At 39.0% G+C, this 19,800-nt stretch overlaps 1 protein-coding gene across 1 annotated transcript in view; it reads left to right on the forward strand.

The window, feature by feature from the left end:
• Window positions 1-2,840: 2,840 nt before the first annotated feature.
• tgfb2 (transforming growth factor, beta 2) overlaps window positions 2,841-19,800 on the forward strand; it is a 44,848-nt gene continuing 27,888 nt past the window's right edge. The window contains exon 1 of the mRNA XM_081388865.1: window positions 2,841-3,930. Coding sequence (XP_081244991.1) covers window positions 3,585-3,930 — 346 coding nt within the window. The 5' untranslated portion in view covers window positions 2,841-3,584. The remainder of the gene's footprint in view (window positions 3,931-19,800) is intronic.

Consider the following 19,800-nt stretch of genomic DNA (forward strand, 5'->3'; position numbering starts at 1 on the left):
TGAGATGTATTGTTTATTTAAACTGAAGAGGTAAAATAGTTACAATTTTAAAGTTAATTTTTTTGTGACAGATGTGAAGGGAGAGGAGAATTTATACATGCGTCAGGTTTTTTTTTTGACAAAGACTTCTGCATTGGATACACCTGTGTATCTTCACTCATAGCTCATTTGGAAGCTTCCTCACTCTTTGCAGTGCAATTAGAGAATCGAGATGTCCTTCAAGATTGGTCATTTTGATCGTTTTTTTGGTCACAGGCTGGAGGACGGAGGAGCAAGTAATCAAGGAAGCATCAATTTGAGAATTGAAAAGTACCCTTTGTTGTTGGGCAAAGTTAAGTTCATAGACCGTTAAATGGATGTCCAGTCCTGGACTTGAAGGCCCAACGTATTGGAGAGTTTAGCTCCAACTTTACCCAACACACCTGACTGGAAGGGTGCTTCTCATTTCTTATTTGTGCATCCTCGTTTCATTCCCTCGCTCCTCGTGTCTAAACTCCACCCCCTTAGGATGCGAAGGAAGTATGCACCCGTGTATCCTCACTCATGACTCCTAAGGAAGCTTCCTCGCTCCTCATTCCTGGCCTCCTCGCGGTGCAATTAAGAGCATTGAGATGTCCTTCAAGTTCGATCAGTTTCCGGATCACGAACTGGAGGAGGGAGGAAACGAGGAAGCATCAATGTGAGTATTGAGAAGCACCCGAAGTTTCTAGTAAAGATCCAAAAGACCTTGATTGCTTTGGTTCAGGTGTGTTTAATAAGGGTTGAAGCTAAGCTCTGCAGGACAGTGGACTTCCAGGATCAGAATAATCCTGATTTAGGTACTTTAAATCTGATTGTTACATTAGGTGTGAAATATGTAGTTCATCACACATCTCACAAAGTCTCAAAATACATTTTGGATCACTGTGACAGGGGGTTTAATTGGGGGGCTTATGAAGGGCCTACGTTCTGCACATTCAGCTCCAACTTCCCCCAACACACCAGCCTAGAAGCTTCTAGTAATCCTGGAGGTCTTGATTAGCTGGTTCAAGAGTTTGATTAGGTTTGGAGCAGGATAGTGGCCCTTTCAGAAGTAAGGTTGGACACCATTGGCTTTAGTGATGCTTTAGTTGACCACAGGGAGGCGCTGCTGTCAAAGTAGTTGCTCATCCGCTGGTTTGACTCTCTGACCTCTATGAGAAGCCGGTTCTGTACATGCAATCTGAACTCCTAATGAATTCATACTTTCCATCATGATATGGGCCATATGGTGTATTCTCTTCTCTTCAGCTCATTAGGATTGTAGGTTGTAATAAAACAGGCTCTTTTAGCAGAAGTGCACTGTTGGCCTCTCTGATTGGAGGATTGCCAGGAGTTGACCTTTGACCTTTAAGGGTGCAGTCTTGCCGGAATGACAGTTGTGCTGATTCTAGACTTTCTGTTCTTTATCTCTCTCAGTCCAGCTATGTGTACACACCCAGTTGAGATATATTTACCCAGTGTCTGAGAGGGTACGCTATCACCCTCAGAGGAGCACTTCATTTTGGCCAACGTAAAAGGACCATTTGTCACGACAACACTGTGACCTGCCACTCAGGAATGCCCGCCCTCTCCAGGGCATGTTGACAGAGCGCCCAAGAAAGGGTCAAGCTCCTCTGTTGCTCCCTTACTCATCTTTTCATAGTCGCCAATTGCCTGTATCACAAAACCTCTTCCTCATTTCGTCGGCTTGCTTGAGTCAAAGCAAGTGATTGTGAGAACTATCAGGTGGACCATGCAGAAGAAACAAATTGTGCAATTTTCTACACTTAATATGATTTGGCTTATTCCTTAACATCCTTAACCTTTTTCTCCCTCGGTCTTACATCTGTCTTTGTTGGTACTGATTTAGTGATAACATCTGGTTTACAGCAGTTGGTAGGGCTGTCGGTGGGGTTCTGAAGGCCTGTCATTCCTGATAGATTACTGGAGTGTGGGCTGGGTACAAAAGGCTTTGGCAAATGATGATTTTTTTTAAGCATAAGCTCAAGGAATGGGAGAGTAAATCAAGCAGGTGCTTTGAGGGAGCCTGCCGTTACTTGTTCCACACAGAGAATCTGCCTCGGCCCTGTGATCCAACCTCCCCAAAATGGGTTATCAGCTAGATGTGTATGCACTGATGCAACAGCTGGGCCTGCTTTCTCATTCCTTATCAGTTGCCTGTGTCATAACAGTAGTAATAACATAAGCTACTATTTGCAACTTTTTTTAGTTTTTTTGTTTTTGGACCATACATAATGAAGCAAGATAACAGTTCAGATTAGATGGGTGGTTTTATACTAAGACTTCTCTGTCTCATTGCATTGAATTTATAAAGGCTATAAATATAAACTGCACCACACTGCAGAATAATAAAGTCAATATTTTATGCCTAAAATCGTAATGCTGTTTGCCTGATGATGGATATCCTACATGAAGACAGAAAAAAAAAATCAACCCTGTTACCATGATTTTGTACTGTAAACAACTGATAACTGGTTACACGAGCGTTTTTACGCAGCTGAAATAGCCTGTGCCACTTTGCCTTCTCGACATATTTTTCATGCTATATTTTGTGGTTTACTTTGACTTTCTATTGGGGAGGTTCAAATTTGTGAGGCCAGCCCCCCTGTCTGGTTTTGCCAGAGCTAAAGTAGCCTATACCCAGCCCGTGGGCGTTAGGACCTGGCCGCAGTGCTGAAGCGAAACGACACTCTGAGATATTTACACTGAAGTGCTCGGCAAACCCGCGCGCTGACGAATCTCCCGGTCTCACCGTGATGACCACAACCACGTGGTGAAGTCAGTCCTATATAAATCTCTCTCTCCAGCCGGCTGCCTTCAGATGTGCATGTGTGTGTGCTGGCACAGGGACTGTTGTTTTCCACCAGAAGGAATGGAGGCGTGCGTAAACTGAAAAGGAAATCGCTTTTACCTGCTCTTACAGTAATTTACCCCATCAGTCCGTACTCTTTTCTGTTCCACGACTTTAGGACGCGTGAGACGGGAACAGCTTTATTTACTTCAGCATCTGCCGGTGCCAAACGCGCAAACCTGTGCGTCAGAGGAGAGGCAATGCGACTTGCGGAGTGAGCAGAGGCTTTTCCTGGACCTCCGCATCTTCTCATAGAGTGAGGGCGAGTGGGAGGCGTGATTGCGCGGCGGTTTGGAGAGAGTTCGCGGCGCTCTGATGCGGTGGAAGTGCGCGCAAAAAGCCCGCAGGCGACGCGTCTGTCATCAACAACTGCATCAACAGAGCTCTGAGAAGCAGAAACTTTTGATGGCCGAATCAATAACTGTTTTAGTGCCCCGTGCTTTTGTGCACTCACTATGAAGTGATTTGGAATGAAGATCTTAGTTTCTCACCAGAATATAACGGATCTGACAGACCATTTCATGTTGGCACCTCGGATGGATTTGCAGGTACAATAAAAAGAGAGAGAGAGATAGAGACGTTTGCCATTGATAATAGTGCGCAAAGTTTGAAGTTGGCAAAATATATTTTATTGAAATGATTGGGCTTCTGCGTGACTTAATTCATTAATTAGAATTTTCAGACTCGCTTCTGGTACAATCAAAAGCACAAAATGAACTTGTACGTCTTGAGTCTTCTTCTGACCTTGGATTTAGCCACAGTGGCCGTCAGTTTATCCACATGCAGCACTCTGGACATGAACCAGTTCAAAAAGAAGCGGATCGAGGCCATCCGCGGTCAGATCCTCAGTAAACTCAAGCTGAGCAGTCCTCCTGAGATCTACCCCGAGCCCGAGGAGGTGTCCCGGGACATCATCGCCATCTATAACAGCACACGGGACCTGCTTCAGGAGAAAGCCAACGAGCGCGCGGCCACCTGCGAGAGACAGCGCAGCGAGGAGGAGTACTACGCCAAAGAAGTGCACAAGATAGACATGCAGCCCTTCTACCCTGCCGAGAGTGAGTGTTTCAAACCTGTTTCTGGGGTGGGGTTGGGGAACTTGTGACTTAAAGCTTGTAGGTTCAAACCTCGTCATCACTGTCCATTGGGAGTGTAAGTCCAGTAGTTTAAATAGGATCTTATGGGCCCCAGTGCAATAACACTTGATGGGCTCCCTGCCACCCCCACCCTCCCTCAGCCCAAATGAAAGAATGCAAATAGGAATACATGTAAACAGTCTTATTCAATCAATGTTTGTAATACGCAAATCATCTCAAAGCACTTTTTTAACTGTCAAAGTACCAACAATGCACAGGATAATTTAGTGTATTTGTGGTATTTTATTGACTTTTAGCATCATTTCGCTTTGGATAAAATGTATAAATGTAATATGTGTGAGAGCTTACAAAATTTAAAATGGGCATTTACTCAGTTACCACAGTCTTTTAACATTGTGGCTGGTGGTTTCGGCTGTCCCGGCACCCCGGATCTACAGGTCCCTCCACCCGCATCGCAGAGAGTGGCGCCACTGTTTAAATCACTTTCGATATAAGAACCAGCTAAATGGCTATTAAACCTTCCGTGCTAAAAATGATCATTGTGCTGGTTTATGCTCTGCATGTCGTTCCCCTAATCCATAGATAACTCTTGTAGATTTGGTTTATGGTTTATTTTCTTCTTTATGAGATTTGTATTTTAAAATTTCCTACATAATTGAAAAGAAAAAAATGCTGCTTGATGGTTATAGCCTGGAGTACTCCGTTAGTGTTGTCTAACGTGAACCTCGTGTAAAGTGGGATTATTTTACTTTGCTAACTATTGCCAGATTCTTGACTACATTCTAAATGACTAGTTTGTCATTTAGTTCACATTAGAGGTTCAGTCCCACTGGAATAACCAGGCTCCTTTTTCAAGCACACTGTGGCAATGCGGGTTTAAATCCACAGGCTTTCAGTTGCAGTGCAGATTTAACCACTGAGCCACAGTCACCACATCACAGGCTATAGCGTGGTGTCTCCTGATCAATATTTGTGCAGCTGTAGTGAGGACCTTCAACGCTCCTGCAACATCTTTACATTATTTACGCAAATTAGCTGGGCTGAGCAATCATTTGAAAGGATATTTCATGTTCTCTTTTCTCTTTTAGCAACCAGAATGTTATCCTCATTCCTTCCCCCCCATTACACACACACACACACACCACGTTTGAATAATGCTTCTCAGTGAACCGAAATACTACCCCACTGTGTCTTGAAAGTCGGTCCTATTTAAGCAAATCAATGCTTTTAAATGTCCTTATTGTACCATTAATCATGTAATTGTTTTGAGTTCCTGGATCAAATGTGAGTATACAGCATAAAAAGCTAAATAAATGAGGAGATATTTAATGCCCAGAGGTATATTTTGGATTAAATGTTATTCTTGGCTCTGCCGGCTGTATAAATACTCCAAATATGAATAGAGGTGGCCCAGTGCCAGCCCCAGTCAGTTTACAGGATATAAATAATCCCGTGTCAACAATCAGAGAAACGGCGCTGATTATTTTAGAATTGAACTTTGGCAATCTGCACTTTGAGATTGTGGGTTAGATCACAATGGCTCTACTCCAAAACCTGAGCTGCCTACGTAGTTCACATTTGAAGGCATCACAGGCACGCTATCCGTTGGATAAAGTATAATATGCATCACTTTTTGTAATCGAATTCAATGGTTTGAGCTGTTTTTTTTTGTTTTTGTTTTAATAGACCAAATGAATCAAATCCACTTTGTTCATTCTTGAAATGAACTTTTGCCTGTATGGTGATTAGATTCACTGTTTTGGACGTCTGCCTTGAACTTGAGCATGCGAGTACAGAATGGCTCGTCTGGTTTGTGATGTGAGTTGTCTGCGACAGGTTTAAAGCAGTATCATATGTGTCCCTACTGGATATTGAAATCACAGAATGCTTGCGACGAGCTCAAGCGAAGCGAAACAGAAATGTTGATTAGGGTATAATGGGGCTAACCTTAAGGAAAATGTACTTTCCAATTCTCAATTTAAATTCTCATTCTTTTTAAGAATGCATAAAATAATATATTTAAAAAAAAGTAGAGATTCTGAAAGCTTTACAGTAGTAACAATACATATATTTTATTATATGATATGATTAATATTATTTTTAATATGATCATTTCATTACAAAGATGGTGTTTATCTCTAAGCTAGACACCCAACCTAATAAATGATATTTAACTTTTGAATCTAACCATATCATGATAACAAATGGAAAAGTCAGACAGCTATTTATTATCATGTTAATTATCGTGCCTTTCGTCCCAACAGCATTTACCCTAAATACCAAACTTTTGCATAGTCTTCAGTTATTGAAAATATGCTGATTTAATTTCTTGAACAAAACTGACAATCATTAACAAGATCTTTGTCTCAAAACATATGTTTAATAATTGTATCAATTCTCATTTGCTACATAAATTGACAACATTTTAAGGTTTCACGTTATTTTGGTGGCCCTTTAACACATTCTGTTGACTATAGCTCTCAGTAGAGTATTAGTAGACTGGTAGGGTTAAGGTTAGAATAAGTTGACATGTAGTTGCAAGTTTACTTATAGTTAGTAGAATGTGTGTTGAGGAGCATCAAAATAAAGTGTGTGCAGATATTAAGCAGACAGTCTACTAAAACTCTAATGAGAGTTAGTTGACATGTAGTTGCAAAGTTACTTATTATCAACAGAATGTTCAAAAGTGACCATCAAAATAAAGTGTTAACCATTTTCAATATTAAATCAAATTAGCGAAGAATGATTGCATCAAGAGTCAGACAAATTTTCATGTGAATCGTGAAACAACGATGTTTAGAAAAGTGCCGCGGTGAGTTTTGTGCTATCTAGTGGTTTTAGAGGAGAATAAAATCAATTGCGCCTTTTACCACAGTGTGGATTTAGCCCTGTTGTACCCTATAAATATAGTTAAAAAGTGTGTAAAAAGTAAAAAATAGTTCAGTCTAATTAAAAATGAACAAAATGTACCAAATATTTGTGTGCTATGTGTTTTATTTAAAGTTTACTGGTGTTAGCTTAGCAACACGCTAACATCAAACTTTACAGAAACCGATCGTGAGTCAAGCATCCAGTGCACTTCCTGTGAGGAGTGCTATTTGTAGTCACTGATTATGTAGAGCGTTCCAAAATGGTCAGTTGTGAGATTCCATTTCAGATCAGAATCATTAGCGGGCAGCTGCCTATGAAGATAGTGCAGATTCTGGAGCAGAGCCAATGTGTGGCAAAGAAACAAAGAGCAAGTAGAAAAGAACGAAGAATACATAGGACATAGTTAACTTTTTCCTGGACTTGGAATGAAGTGTCCTGTGTCAGAATAATGTGCTGGCTAATAAACACACACAGGCTATCTGCCTTATTTGGTTGAGCGCCAGGAAGCGCTCGCAGGGCACAACGGCACTGGAAGCCACACAAATATGTGAGAGAGAAAGAGAGAGATATAGAGTAGGGCTCATGCGGAGACAGAGCGCTGGCAGAGCCCACACAGCACTATTTAAACTCGAGAGCAGTGTGCGTATGCCACATGCTCCATGGAAAATTCCAGCCCGAGACCCACTGTTGCTGGGGTGTGGAGCTGGAGTCACTGGAGAGGTTCTCCCCTCTCCCCACCTCCAGCCAATCTCATGTGCTCTCACAAATAAAGCTTCTTCAGTGGCTCGTGGGTTCGGCAAAGAACTCTCTTCTGATCAAGAGCTGCCTGGATGGTTCTGCAGAGTTTAAAGGGGACCTATTATGCTTTTTATTTTAACATTTTCAACTTACTTGTAATGTTGCTGTTTGAGCATGAAAAATGTCTGCAAAGTTCGTCCAAAGGCAGTTATTCTGAATATCAGTGTCAGTGTTTCTGAACTCCCTGAAACGCCTCCATTGTAGTCTTGAGTTTCTTCCGGAACGAACACGTCACAATATTCCTCATTTAAATAATTAATATGCAGAATAAAGGGGCGGGGCCTGGTTGAGTTAGTTAGTAGTGTGTTGAAACTGGCGGTTATGGAAAGGGGCGGGACATTTCCCAAACACACTCGAAGCGCTCGACCAATCACAACACACTGATCCAGTCGACCAATCAGAGCACAGTGTGCTTTTCAGAAGGAGGGGCTTCATAGAGACAGGAACTTAACAGAGAGCGTTACTGACAGACTGAGAAAAGAGGAGCTGCAACAATGGAGATTATGGGGAAAAATGAGTTTTTTGAACAGAACCAGTTCTTATGGAGCCCAAAAACTAAATCAAGGCTTTGTAAAAGGCCATGATATGGCCTCTTTAAATAGTTATTGTGGTGCATTATGGTTTCTTTAGGACAACATATTGGTATAGGGGATCTTTAAAGCACCAAAATAAAATGCTTCAATTTGAAATATAAAGGTTATTTATTTGCATCGATTAAGAACCATTAACATCCACAGAACATTTCCATTCTACTTAAGTCAAAAAATGTTCTTTGGATTATTAAAATGTTCATCACAAAAATGTTTATTTTAAGAACTGTTCACTGAAAGGTTATTTGTGGAACCAAAAATGGTTATTCTATGGAATTTGATACATACTGCATAGGGTTAATTATTTTTTAACGGTTAAAATATTTTAATATTTTTTTAAATAAAACACTTCTGCTCACTAAGGCTGCATTTATTTAATCAAAAATACAAAACAAATTTTATATATTATTAAAGGAGAACTCCGGTCATTTTTTTTGTAAATTTGGAGTGCTGTCAGTACAGAGAACAACGACAAAAATCGGTGTTGCCTACACCGTGTTATCCTCTTTTTAAAATTTGCACCCTGCTGACTTAAATGGGGCAAGTTTTAAACCTGCTTTTAGCCTCTTAACATCCTTGATGTGTCATTACAAGTGCACAGGTTATGTGAGTGATTCCTTCAGAGTGAACACGAGTGAATCTGACTGCAGTAGATGTGAAAGATATTAATAAAAATGATGTTATTTCAGCCAGCGCACATACCTGTATTTACATCCTGTTTTCGGTCGAAGTCCATAGTAATCGATTGTCGAGTTCACACGCATAGATTTAGTTACCTATGATCACGCGCGTGAACTCGACAATCGATTACTGTGGACTTCGACCGAAAACAGGATGTTTTCGGAGTTCTCCTTTAAATATTATTGCAATTTAAAACAATTGTTTTCTATGTGAATACATAGTAAAATATAATTGATTCCTTATGATAGAAACATTTCTGATGATTATCAATGTTGAAAACTGCTGTGCTGATTTTTATAATTTTAGGATTCTTTTATAAAAGTTCAAAAGAACAGCATTTATTTGATTTTTTTGTAACAATGTAAAAGTCTTTAACTTTTGATCAATTTAATGCATCCTTGCTGTTATTATTATTATTATTATTATTAATATTATTTCTAAATCGGATTGACCTCAAGCTTTTGAACAGTAATGTGTGTTCTTGCATTGATTGTGTTCTTGGGGTGTAAAAAAGTTCTCCAATGAATCCAGGCTTTAAAACCCGTTTTGGTTCTAATTGGAATCATTATTTTTAACAGTATTTTTATTCACCAAATTGCATCAATTTCTAGTTTACTGCTTTATTATTCGCAATAACGTTGCTCATACATCATTCACAAAGTGAACTTTCCAGCAGTAAACACACACACACACACACACACCGGTTATTTACTGCAGTCTCATGATACATGGATATTTCTGCCCCGTTATTTAAGAAACAAACCAACTCGTTCAAAGATCGTCCGTCCTGCAGGAACGTCCATTAAATCTAATGTCCCATACAGCTCAACAGGTCCGCATGTTTTCACTGTGGTATTAAATGTCCATGCATGCATAAATGCTAACATACCGTGGCCCCACCGGTCTGTTTTTAAACGCAGGTCTCTTGGAGCCCAGTACAGAGCTCCCTTGTGACTGTACACACAGGAACACAAGGCCGTCTCTGTGCACCGGGACCAGGCTCTAGGAAATGGTTTATGTTGCAGCCGTTTTATGACTTTGTGTGGTTTATGCTGTTCAAGAGTATATGACTTAGTATATATGTGCTTTGAGTGCTTGCTGAAGTATGCTCTCTGTTTGCGCTGGATATCAGCATTCAGCACCATATTTTTTTTTGCCACTAACACACCTAACCTGTTAAAAAAATGACAGTGAGTCATTGAGCAAAAACAGCTGGACGTGGCTGTTAAACTTCTTAGCGTTATCTCCTCCGAGCAACTAAAATAACACTCGTGATTGCACTGTTAAACCAACTTTCATGCAATTAATAACTAGCCAAACAAAAGCAATATCTTAGCATTAACCCAGCTAACAGGGAATATTCTCAGAAAGTTCTAGCAATATTCTCTCAAAGTTATGAACAAACGTACTTCCAGTAACGTTACCGGAACATTCTTTCAAAGTTATCTGCTATTTGATAATGTTCTCAAAACATTAGCACAAAAACATCATTCATGGACGTCACCCCCGTTAGGGTTCGAGTAAGTAGAATAAGTTGACATGTAGTTGTAAAGTAACTTATAGTCAGTGGAATGTCAGTTGATGAGCATCACAATAAAGTGTTAGCAGATGTTAAGCAGACAGTCTACTAATACTCTAATGAGAGTTAGTTGACATGGATTTGCAAAGTTACTTATAGTTAGTGGAATGGAGTCAAGTGGACTCGAAATAAAGTGTTACCAATGTTTTTTTTTATATATATATTATACAGTTACTTTTTAATGTTCTCTGAACATTCAGCAACATTTCCATAATGTTTGCAAAATGATAAAATAGAATATTCCCTAAACATTTGCACAACCAAGAAAAAAAGTGTTTAAAACATTGAAAATGCTGGACGTTTTAAATTGAAACTTTGGCAAAACATTCTTAGAAAATATTTTTGTAGCTGGGAATATCATTCATGCTCCCAATGATTTGCAATATAGCTTAAATCTGCATTTTTATAAAAGGAATTAGCTAAATTGAGCTTTGCAGTTTTAGATTGACTTGATCATTGTTTTAGTTTTTTGGCATCGTAGAAATGAAATATTTTGAGCTCCTACACTCTTTTAATGATTGTTCAGCACAGTAACCGTTAGATAAAAACGTTCCAGTTTTCATATAGACAGCTTCATATGATTTATTATAGACCATTAATCATTACAGGAGTTTGTACAATATTTGATTTGTGTTTATTTAATCACTTTCCGGACAAATAATCAGCCTAACATGAATGAATGTACTGAACTATAGCAAGATACCTGTAACAGTGTAGTTCACAGAGTAATTATACGTTGTCTTCCGTACATTACACATGCTAACATACACCTTAATGTTCCTCAAAATGAAGAATGGCTGCAGTCAGTGCCAGACGGCTCACTTTCTACCCTGTGGGTAAAATCACTGAGAATGCCAAAGGATCCAGATCATACTCAACTCAGTTACGCTCATTTTCACTAATATATCATTAACAAGCACTTTGCTCAACATATCAGTCGTTCTTGTGCGACCAAATGAAGGAATGTTTGTGAAAATGTATGAATCAAGTTTTCATTACTTCATCAGAATGTACATTAAGTAGTGATTTGTTGAGAGTTATATAATGCACTAATGCACATTGATGAAGTTATTATGAAGTGTTACCCAAACCTCTGTGACAGTGAGGTTTTGTCTCTAAGCAAACATTCAGTCATGAAAAGGTTCGCAAATTTCACCCTAAATTTAAACCCGCATCGAAACAATATTGCTTTTGTTGCTATTTCTGCTCGTCTGAGGTCAGCCGTTTTGTTAGTTTAAGAGCAAAATAATTTGTGCCTTTTAACACAGTTGTAGACAGAAGTTCCTCTTTTATCTCTGAGAAAATTACAGGGTGTACGAACTAATTTGTTACACATGGCAAACGGAGCTGAGCTAATTTTACCCAAATAACCAAATAGTCCGGAGAATATTCTGCCCTGCTGTATCAACACTCTCACAAGTTGATACTAAATGAATCATAGATAGATGAGAAATAGTAGCTAAATGATCTGAATATCTTATCATTTGAAACCTAACACACTTACTTTAGAAAAGTGTGCTTGTACCATCACCTTTTTGATCAATCGCAGTGACATTCAGTCATTTGCTGTGTGCAAATACAGGATCCTCTGTGTGTATGCAGTACTGCTTGTTTAGAAAGTTGAAGTTGTTCTCGAGTGTGTTTGGAGTGCATGGGTGTAAGAAGTGTGTCAGCATTTGTGTATGTTCCAGAAGAGGCCGGTGCGTGTGCATGACGGATTATGTTTAGTGACTCTGAGAGATCTCCCAGCGCCTCTCCCTCTGTAAATAAACACAGGCGTGCGGACCGGCCATCCCAAAAACAACCCGACACACCAGAGCGAGTGGGCCAAGGGCGGCGCTTGAACTGCACTGCCTGTCACACTCACGTCAGCTCTTCTAGGCCTGCGTGGCTGTTTTCTGAGGGATATTGATGGATACAAAAGGAGCGACCTGCAGGGAGAAAACGTGCATGACATCGTACAGCCAGCCAATCGGAGCTGGGTAACACTTAATTTCGATGGTCCACTGTAGACGGTTGACACTAAATATTAGTAACTTTGCAACTACATGTCAACTGACTCTCATTAGAGTATTATCTGCATATTAATTAATATCTGCTAACACGTTATTTTGATGCTCCCCAACAGACATTCTTCTGACTATAAGTAACCTTGCAACTACATGTCAATTTATTCTACTAACCCGAACCCTAACTTAACAGTCTATTAATACTGCGTGGCGGTTTCTATTAGACTTGTAGTCAAGACCGCCTAAACCGAGACCAAGACACTACCAAGACCAGAGGGTATCGAGACCAAGACAAGACCAAGACAGACCAAGTCAAGACCAAGTCGAGACCAAGACCGAGGGAAAAAAAAAACAGACTAGTGTTGAAGCTAAGCAATAACTATGAATTCAAGAACAGCATCATACTAGGGTTCAGCCGCAGTTTACATTCAATACATATAAGACGGTATTACTTCAACTACACAGGCAGAACTATACAGAGACAGACCATGTCATGTGTGTGACTGCGAGCTCACTGTAAATGTTTTTGCAGACTGGGTGAGATCAACTGTGTAGCAATTGCATGACGGCTGTTACTGCACTATTAGAGGATTGAGACTTCCTTAACTTTTGTGTACTGTTGAGGACTGACATGGTTCATCTGACAAAACATCAAACACCTCCAACACCATCTTGCTCCTCCAACAACTGTCTAAAGAATGAGAAATATGTAACCAATTGAAATTATACTTAATGTGTAGATGAAATTGTAACATCAAATTAAAGATACACAATTATAAACTTGGATTAGGCCTAATGTTTAGTCAACACAACGGAGATATGCAGATGATATTTAAAAAAACATTTATTTAGTCTAACACCACCATCTTAAATACAATACTGTAATCAAACAACACACACACACACACACACACACACACAGATATCAAAGACACAAATTCATCTAAGCAAATGCCTGCCTATCTCTGCCGATTTCGGAGTCTCCAAATTAATCCATTCTGCAACTTTTTAAATACATAATAAAATGTTTGAAAACGAAATTATAGGCTTAAGTGCAGGATCCGAAAGTTGGTCGTTTTTGTCGCTATGGTTACACACACACACACACACTCACCGTTGGCGGTGTGCTCAAAGTCATCTGTCAGTTGTGCAGTTACCCAAAATCTTCTGAATGAAGTTAAAACCCATCATGTCACTGATATGTGTTTTTTAAATCAAGTGATCAAAGTGCTCGTTGCCGCTGCGATCAGTGGCGCGGATAAAGTGTTTTCTCGTGTGGCTCGCACACACACCGCACTGTCTTCACTCGGACGCGGGCTTCAATCCGTTACGTTGCGGATAATAATGTTGCATTATCGAACGTTGTGTCGTCGTGGATATTGTAGTATTGTATTGCTAAATCCCCCGACCACTATGTCGATCTGAGACAGCGAGACCTAGAAAAGACCAAGAGGTCCGAGACCAAGACAAGACCAAGACCAAAGACCGTCAAGGCCGTGACAAGACCGAGACCACGTAAAAGTGGTCTTGAGACCAAGACCGGTCTCGAGACATACTGTACATCACTAGTTTCTATCCAGCCCTTTTGAGTGATATTAATGGATACAAAAGGAGTTTGAACTCAATCAGAGCATGGGTAACACTTTATTTCGATGGTCCACTTTAGATGTTTGACTAACTATAAGTAATTTTGCAACTACATGTCAATTAACTCTTATTAGAGTATTAGTAGACTTAATATCAGCTAACTCTTTATTTTGATGCTCCCCAACAGACACTCTACTGACTATAAGTAACTTTGCAACATGGCAACTTATTCTACCGAACCCTAACAGTCTATTAATACTCTAATGAGAGTTAGTTGACATGTGGTTGCAAAGTTACATGTAGTTAGTAGAATGTCTAAAGTGGACTGTTGAAATAAAGTGTAACCAGAGCATGTCATCCACCAGTTTTGATTCCATTCCCACAAATGTATATTGCACACAAAACTGGAAAGCATTTTATTGTACTGGCAAGCTCTAATCTGTCTAATCGTGGAGTTTAGGCAACTTCTAAGAGTTGAATGTTTTCAATCACACTGCCTGGAAACAGTTGCTTACAGGATAACAGGTTGATACAATGAGTTGTGTCTTAGTAGCAAGTAAACTAGATATTCACAGAAGATGTGCATATTCTGCGTTGCTTTCGGAGTTGTCAATGAAATAATTGGCCAGATTCACAGACAATGTTTAAGTTAGTCCCAGACTAAAATGCATCTTGTTTTGTCTCAAGATGCGACCAGTAATGTTTTTTTTTTTCTAAGGCCAACTTAAATGTCCTAACTGAACTAAGGCATAATCCTGGCTTAATCTAAGCCCTGTCTGTGAAACCGGGCCATTGGTTCTTATCCTTTGGACTTGCAGAAAATATGTTTTCTGACCTATTATTTAGTCTCTAATGCTCACCAAGGCTCCTTTTAGTAGAACAAAAATACAGGGAAATGTTTTTTCTGTTTTCTATTTTAATGTCACATGATCCTTCAGAAATCATTCTAATATGTCGATTTGCTGCTTAAGAAACATTTCTGATTATTATCAATGTTGAAAACAGTTGTGCTGCGTCATATTTGTGTTGAAATTGTGATCATTTTTTTCAGGATTCTTTGATAAATAGAAAGTTCAAAAGTTCAACATTTATTTGATAAATAAATATTTTGTAACATTATAAATGTCTTTACTGTTGCTATTTAATGCATCCTGACTGACCCCAGACTCTTGAATATTAGTGTTTTTTTTTTTCCTTCTCTCTCCACACAACAACCTATTATTGTGGTCTATTTCTAACATAACCTAAATGCACCTCTAAATGGAAGCAAAAAAAAAAAAAAAAGTTTTACATGTCAGTCAGTTTTTTTCTTGTCTATATGGGTGGTTCTTTACCAGAATGAGCTGCGATGTGGACCAGTCATTTTAGCAATTTAGTCAGTGGTCTGGCTGAGTGAGATTATCCACCAGCTATTTATTTATGAACGTCTACTTTTGCACATTTCTTTGGGTTCCCCTCAGATGTGAGTGTGAACTGTTGATGTTATGAAAGCTTGGGGAGAAATGTACCAAGTTGGATCGGAGCATTAGGAGTAGACTGAGTGCAGATTTACCGCCTGTGTGTTTATACAGAACATCCTGATCACAAAACCCTCGGTTTCCTCATAGCTGCCTTGAGAGATTTGATTTTGGTCCACTAAACATCTCTCGGTGAGATTCTCGAGTGGGGTTATTGTCGAAAAAGGGGGACTCGGTACTTACGCAAGACCTGGACCCTCTTCTGCTTCTACTCGGGAGTTAGCGACAGCCAAACTGCATTGCGTAACAGGGAAAGAGTGAAAGGGAGTGAGAAAGAAAGAGTCTGAGTAAAGGATGAGAGAGGGAGAGAGAGAGAGAGAGAGATTGTGAAAGAATAACAACTGCTCTTCCAACGCTTTTATACTGTTTACAGGCAGAGCGCAGGTCTCATGTAATACAATACTCTAACACGAGCTCAGCACAGTGTGGGAATGAAATCTGGGGCCCTTCGACGTGTCCAGGGCCTCGAAAGAAGCGAGAAAGGAAGATCGAGATGCTCTGGGAGGACGGACAGATGTTACGTTTCCATGCATACTGAGCTTCCAAAGAAAGACAAATCATTTTTTTGCACATAATTTTGGATACCACACAATATTCAATACCACGTAATCATATTTGACATTTTAACATGCAGAAATGTGGAGCAGGGCAATGAGGTTTAGTGGTGGTGGCTGGTAACACAAATTCTGATTTACTTGTATACTATCGGTAATATTTCAAGATGAACACTTACTGGACTGAAGCACCTTATGTTTACTTGATTATCCATACATCATTTTTAGAAAATTCATGAGTATTAAATATAATCGTCAGGCTTTTGAGGTCCAAGGTTTATTTGTTCATCTCTCAGCCATCATTTCCCCCACAATAAAAACTACAGAGTTTTGATCATAAAATAAAGCACCTTTCTAAGACGTATTATTGGGAAATATAGAGCAACAAGTGGTATTTATAAGCATATTATGTCAGTAGTCTGTTATACTTGTTATAATTATGAAAATCTAATTTATTTACATTACAAGATGTCAGAATTTCATTGCACTTTATATATATAAGTGTATATATATATTAAATAATTTATAAAATAACTATTCCATTTCAAATGTCAGGCTTTACAGTGTTAAGGATTTGAACTCTGGTGTTAAATGTCATTCAGAACCATTTGTGCTACAGATATGATTCATTTTCAGGGAAACACACGGCTAAAGTAGTTCCAGGCAGGTCTTGACTGCAATACAGTTCTATATCACTTCGCCAAATGATTTCAGTTATTTCAAAGGTCCTTACAGGCTACGACAGCAAAAGAACCAAAACCCACAGCGACCCTGACCAAGCAAATAAACATAATAAACAATAGGATAAAAATGACAAATTATTTCCATGTTTTTGCCACAAAATTACATTTTGTTATGAACAGAAAGCCTGTACTCTTTCTCCCGTTTAAACGCACATCCAGTACGGACACACACTCGCACAGAAACTCACTCTGACGATTTTATCGGTAAAATAGTTTAACAACTTTGACAACAATGACATTTCTCACGAGCGAGGTAATAACGGCCCTGTTCTTGAAGCAGATAAACTTACAGTTTCGCTATGAGTATACGCTGCTGCTGAACTCTGTTGTGAGATGCACAGACTCGGGTAATTCACACACGTTTGATCTCTCTCTCTCTCTCTCTCTCTCTCTCTCTCTCTCTCTCTCTCTCTCTCTCTCTCTCTCTCTCTCTCTCTCTCTCTCTCTCTCTCTCTCTCTCTCTCTCTCTCTAACTCTCTCTAACTCTCTCTCGCTCTAAAAATGGCATAGACTTTGCTTTAGTCTGCTATCAGTGGCTCAAGCCTATGTTACTAACTAGCAATGAAGAATTAGCAATGGAGGCTTGGGATTTAATGCGAAAGAAATTAGTCCAACACACGAGCGTTTTAAGGACAAAAATCTGACAAATGTCTTGAAATACATCATCTGAACAATGTCTCGAGGTGTGGTAACCGTAGTATACGCGGAATAATTGACTCTGGGCTGTTGAATTATTATAAAAATAATGCACACCCGAGGTGGTAATGCGTGGCCGTTACACCTTGGGTGTGCATGCATAATCAAACTTTGTTAATTATCAATTAGTTACTACTCTTACAGGGGCGGAGTGGGACCAAAAAATCTACCGGGAAATTTCGTAGACCACCGGCCCTCGGTGGTAAAAAAAAAAAAAAAAAAAAAAAAAACCTTTGCTAAAAAATATAGCAGTGAATGAGAGAATATTAAATAGATTTTTTTTGTTCCTCTATAGTTTTTTCACAACTTTCTAAAAGAGTAAAAAAATTGCGAGAGATGGATAACGGCAGTCAGAAGAACTCAGAAGAGAGAAATATAAGTCACTTTGTCATCACTCCCACAGACGCAGCATTAGAAACCCTCACAGCAGCATTAACTCGTTTTTTTTTGTAATTTTATTAAAGGTAATATAATATAAAATAGTGTTAAATGTAAATACATATTTTTTTCAATTGAAAATATAAAAAAAAGCTTTCCAGGATTTATGCGGATGATGACCGTTAAAACGTGTCATCATCACCCTGTTGAAAAGGGTCTATGGCATTTTCACGGTGACACGACACCTTGCTCGTTAGCTTCTGCTAGTGTTAACATAATCTGTATACACTTAACATAGCAGCAGCAGCCAAGGGAGGTTACTCGTTTTAAAACTAGGAAATCTGCCACTAGTAGCCTAGATAGTCACTCAATAGTAAACTTTTTATTTGTCTCATATTTACCACTGCTACTTTCAAATTACACAAGCTTTTGGCTGGCTGGCTGCATAGCTGGTGCTAATTCCCATCTGTGCCTAGCTTTGACAACATGTGCTTCAGTTTATTTCACCTGTAGTATCTTTGCTTGTTGATGCCCGGAACATGTCTGTTATTTTGGAGCATTTCACTGCCTCCTCCTCCATAATTTTTGAGTCTGACCTTCTCAGCGCCAGATTTTTTAACGCTTGTGCTGAGGGGTGCTAGATCATTGACGGGGGAGCTGCGCAGTTATACAAATAATAATTGAGCAAAACTTGGCCACTAAATATTTAATATTCAATTATTTTAATGATCACAATTAAAGTTTTAATTTTATTAAATTGAACAAGCGCAACATTCAGCATTCAATCAAATATTCTAAAAGATGTAGGCTATTAGTAGCTTATTAATAAGGTTATTTCAACATAATATTTCGTTATTTCAACATTTATGTGCGTGCAACAAGCAAGATGTGCATTTGTAAATCCGGTAACGCGTGCATTGATTTTTAGTAATAAATTAGTGTTTTCTGACAGTGTCGGGTGTCGGCTGCAAAGATGAAGTTGACGATCGCCATATATAGTGAACGCGCCTAGAGAAATGCATGATTACGTAATCAGAGAGTAGGCAAGCCTTTTTCTTTTCGTTTTGAATTATTTCGTTTAAAGTTATTTCAAGCTTTGTGTATTTGATGTGTTTCGCATGTCTGTGTGAGGCATACACTGAGTTTCGTTAACTTAGTTCGGATGAGATGCGCTCAGTTAACGTGCAATGCAATTGACCGCGCGGGCGCCTCCATGATTAGGCTATATTGTCTGTTTGTTATATTTGCTTATTATTATTTAAAAAATGATTAAAATTAAGATACAATTTATACAAAACGAAATTCACTTTAATGAAAGGTTTTCTACAAAACAAAACTGAATGAAATGGTCAAAATCATGTCTGTCTGACCCTCTGTCTCTTGATAGGCATCATATCTTATTCGTGCTGTTCACTTTTCATAAATAAACATAAATGGAAAAGAAATGACATTATATATTTTAACAAATATGAAACTAAATGCGCTTATTTAATGGCTACAATAGGCCTACAGACTCTCTATTTGTGCAAATTGCTGCACATTCATTTAATTCTGAATTTTGCACAAGTTGAAAGGCGTTTGTTCAAATCAAGTTCACGGATAATTGTGCGTGCATTTATTAATCATTATGATACTAAAATCATAAAAATGCTATGTAGCCTACTAAAAATCAGATGAGCCCAGAATATGAACGCAACGTTTAATTACACGTTAAGCAATTTCCTCCCATAGAAAACCATTAGGCCTAAGAACGCTTAATGTAGGCTAGCTTAATGCAGATTAGAATGCCCCCTTATTATGTCGAAATAACGACTTATTATGTCGAAAT

Source organism: Scardinius erythrophthalmus (genome assembly GCF_964197995.2).
Source record: "Scardinius erythrophthalmus genome assembly, chromosome: 16".
Classification (NCBI taxonomy): Eukaryota; Metazoa; Chordata; class Actinopteri; order Cypriniformes; family Leuciscidae; genus Scardinius; species Scardinius erythrophthalmus.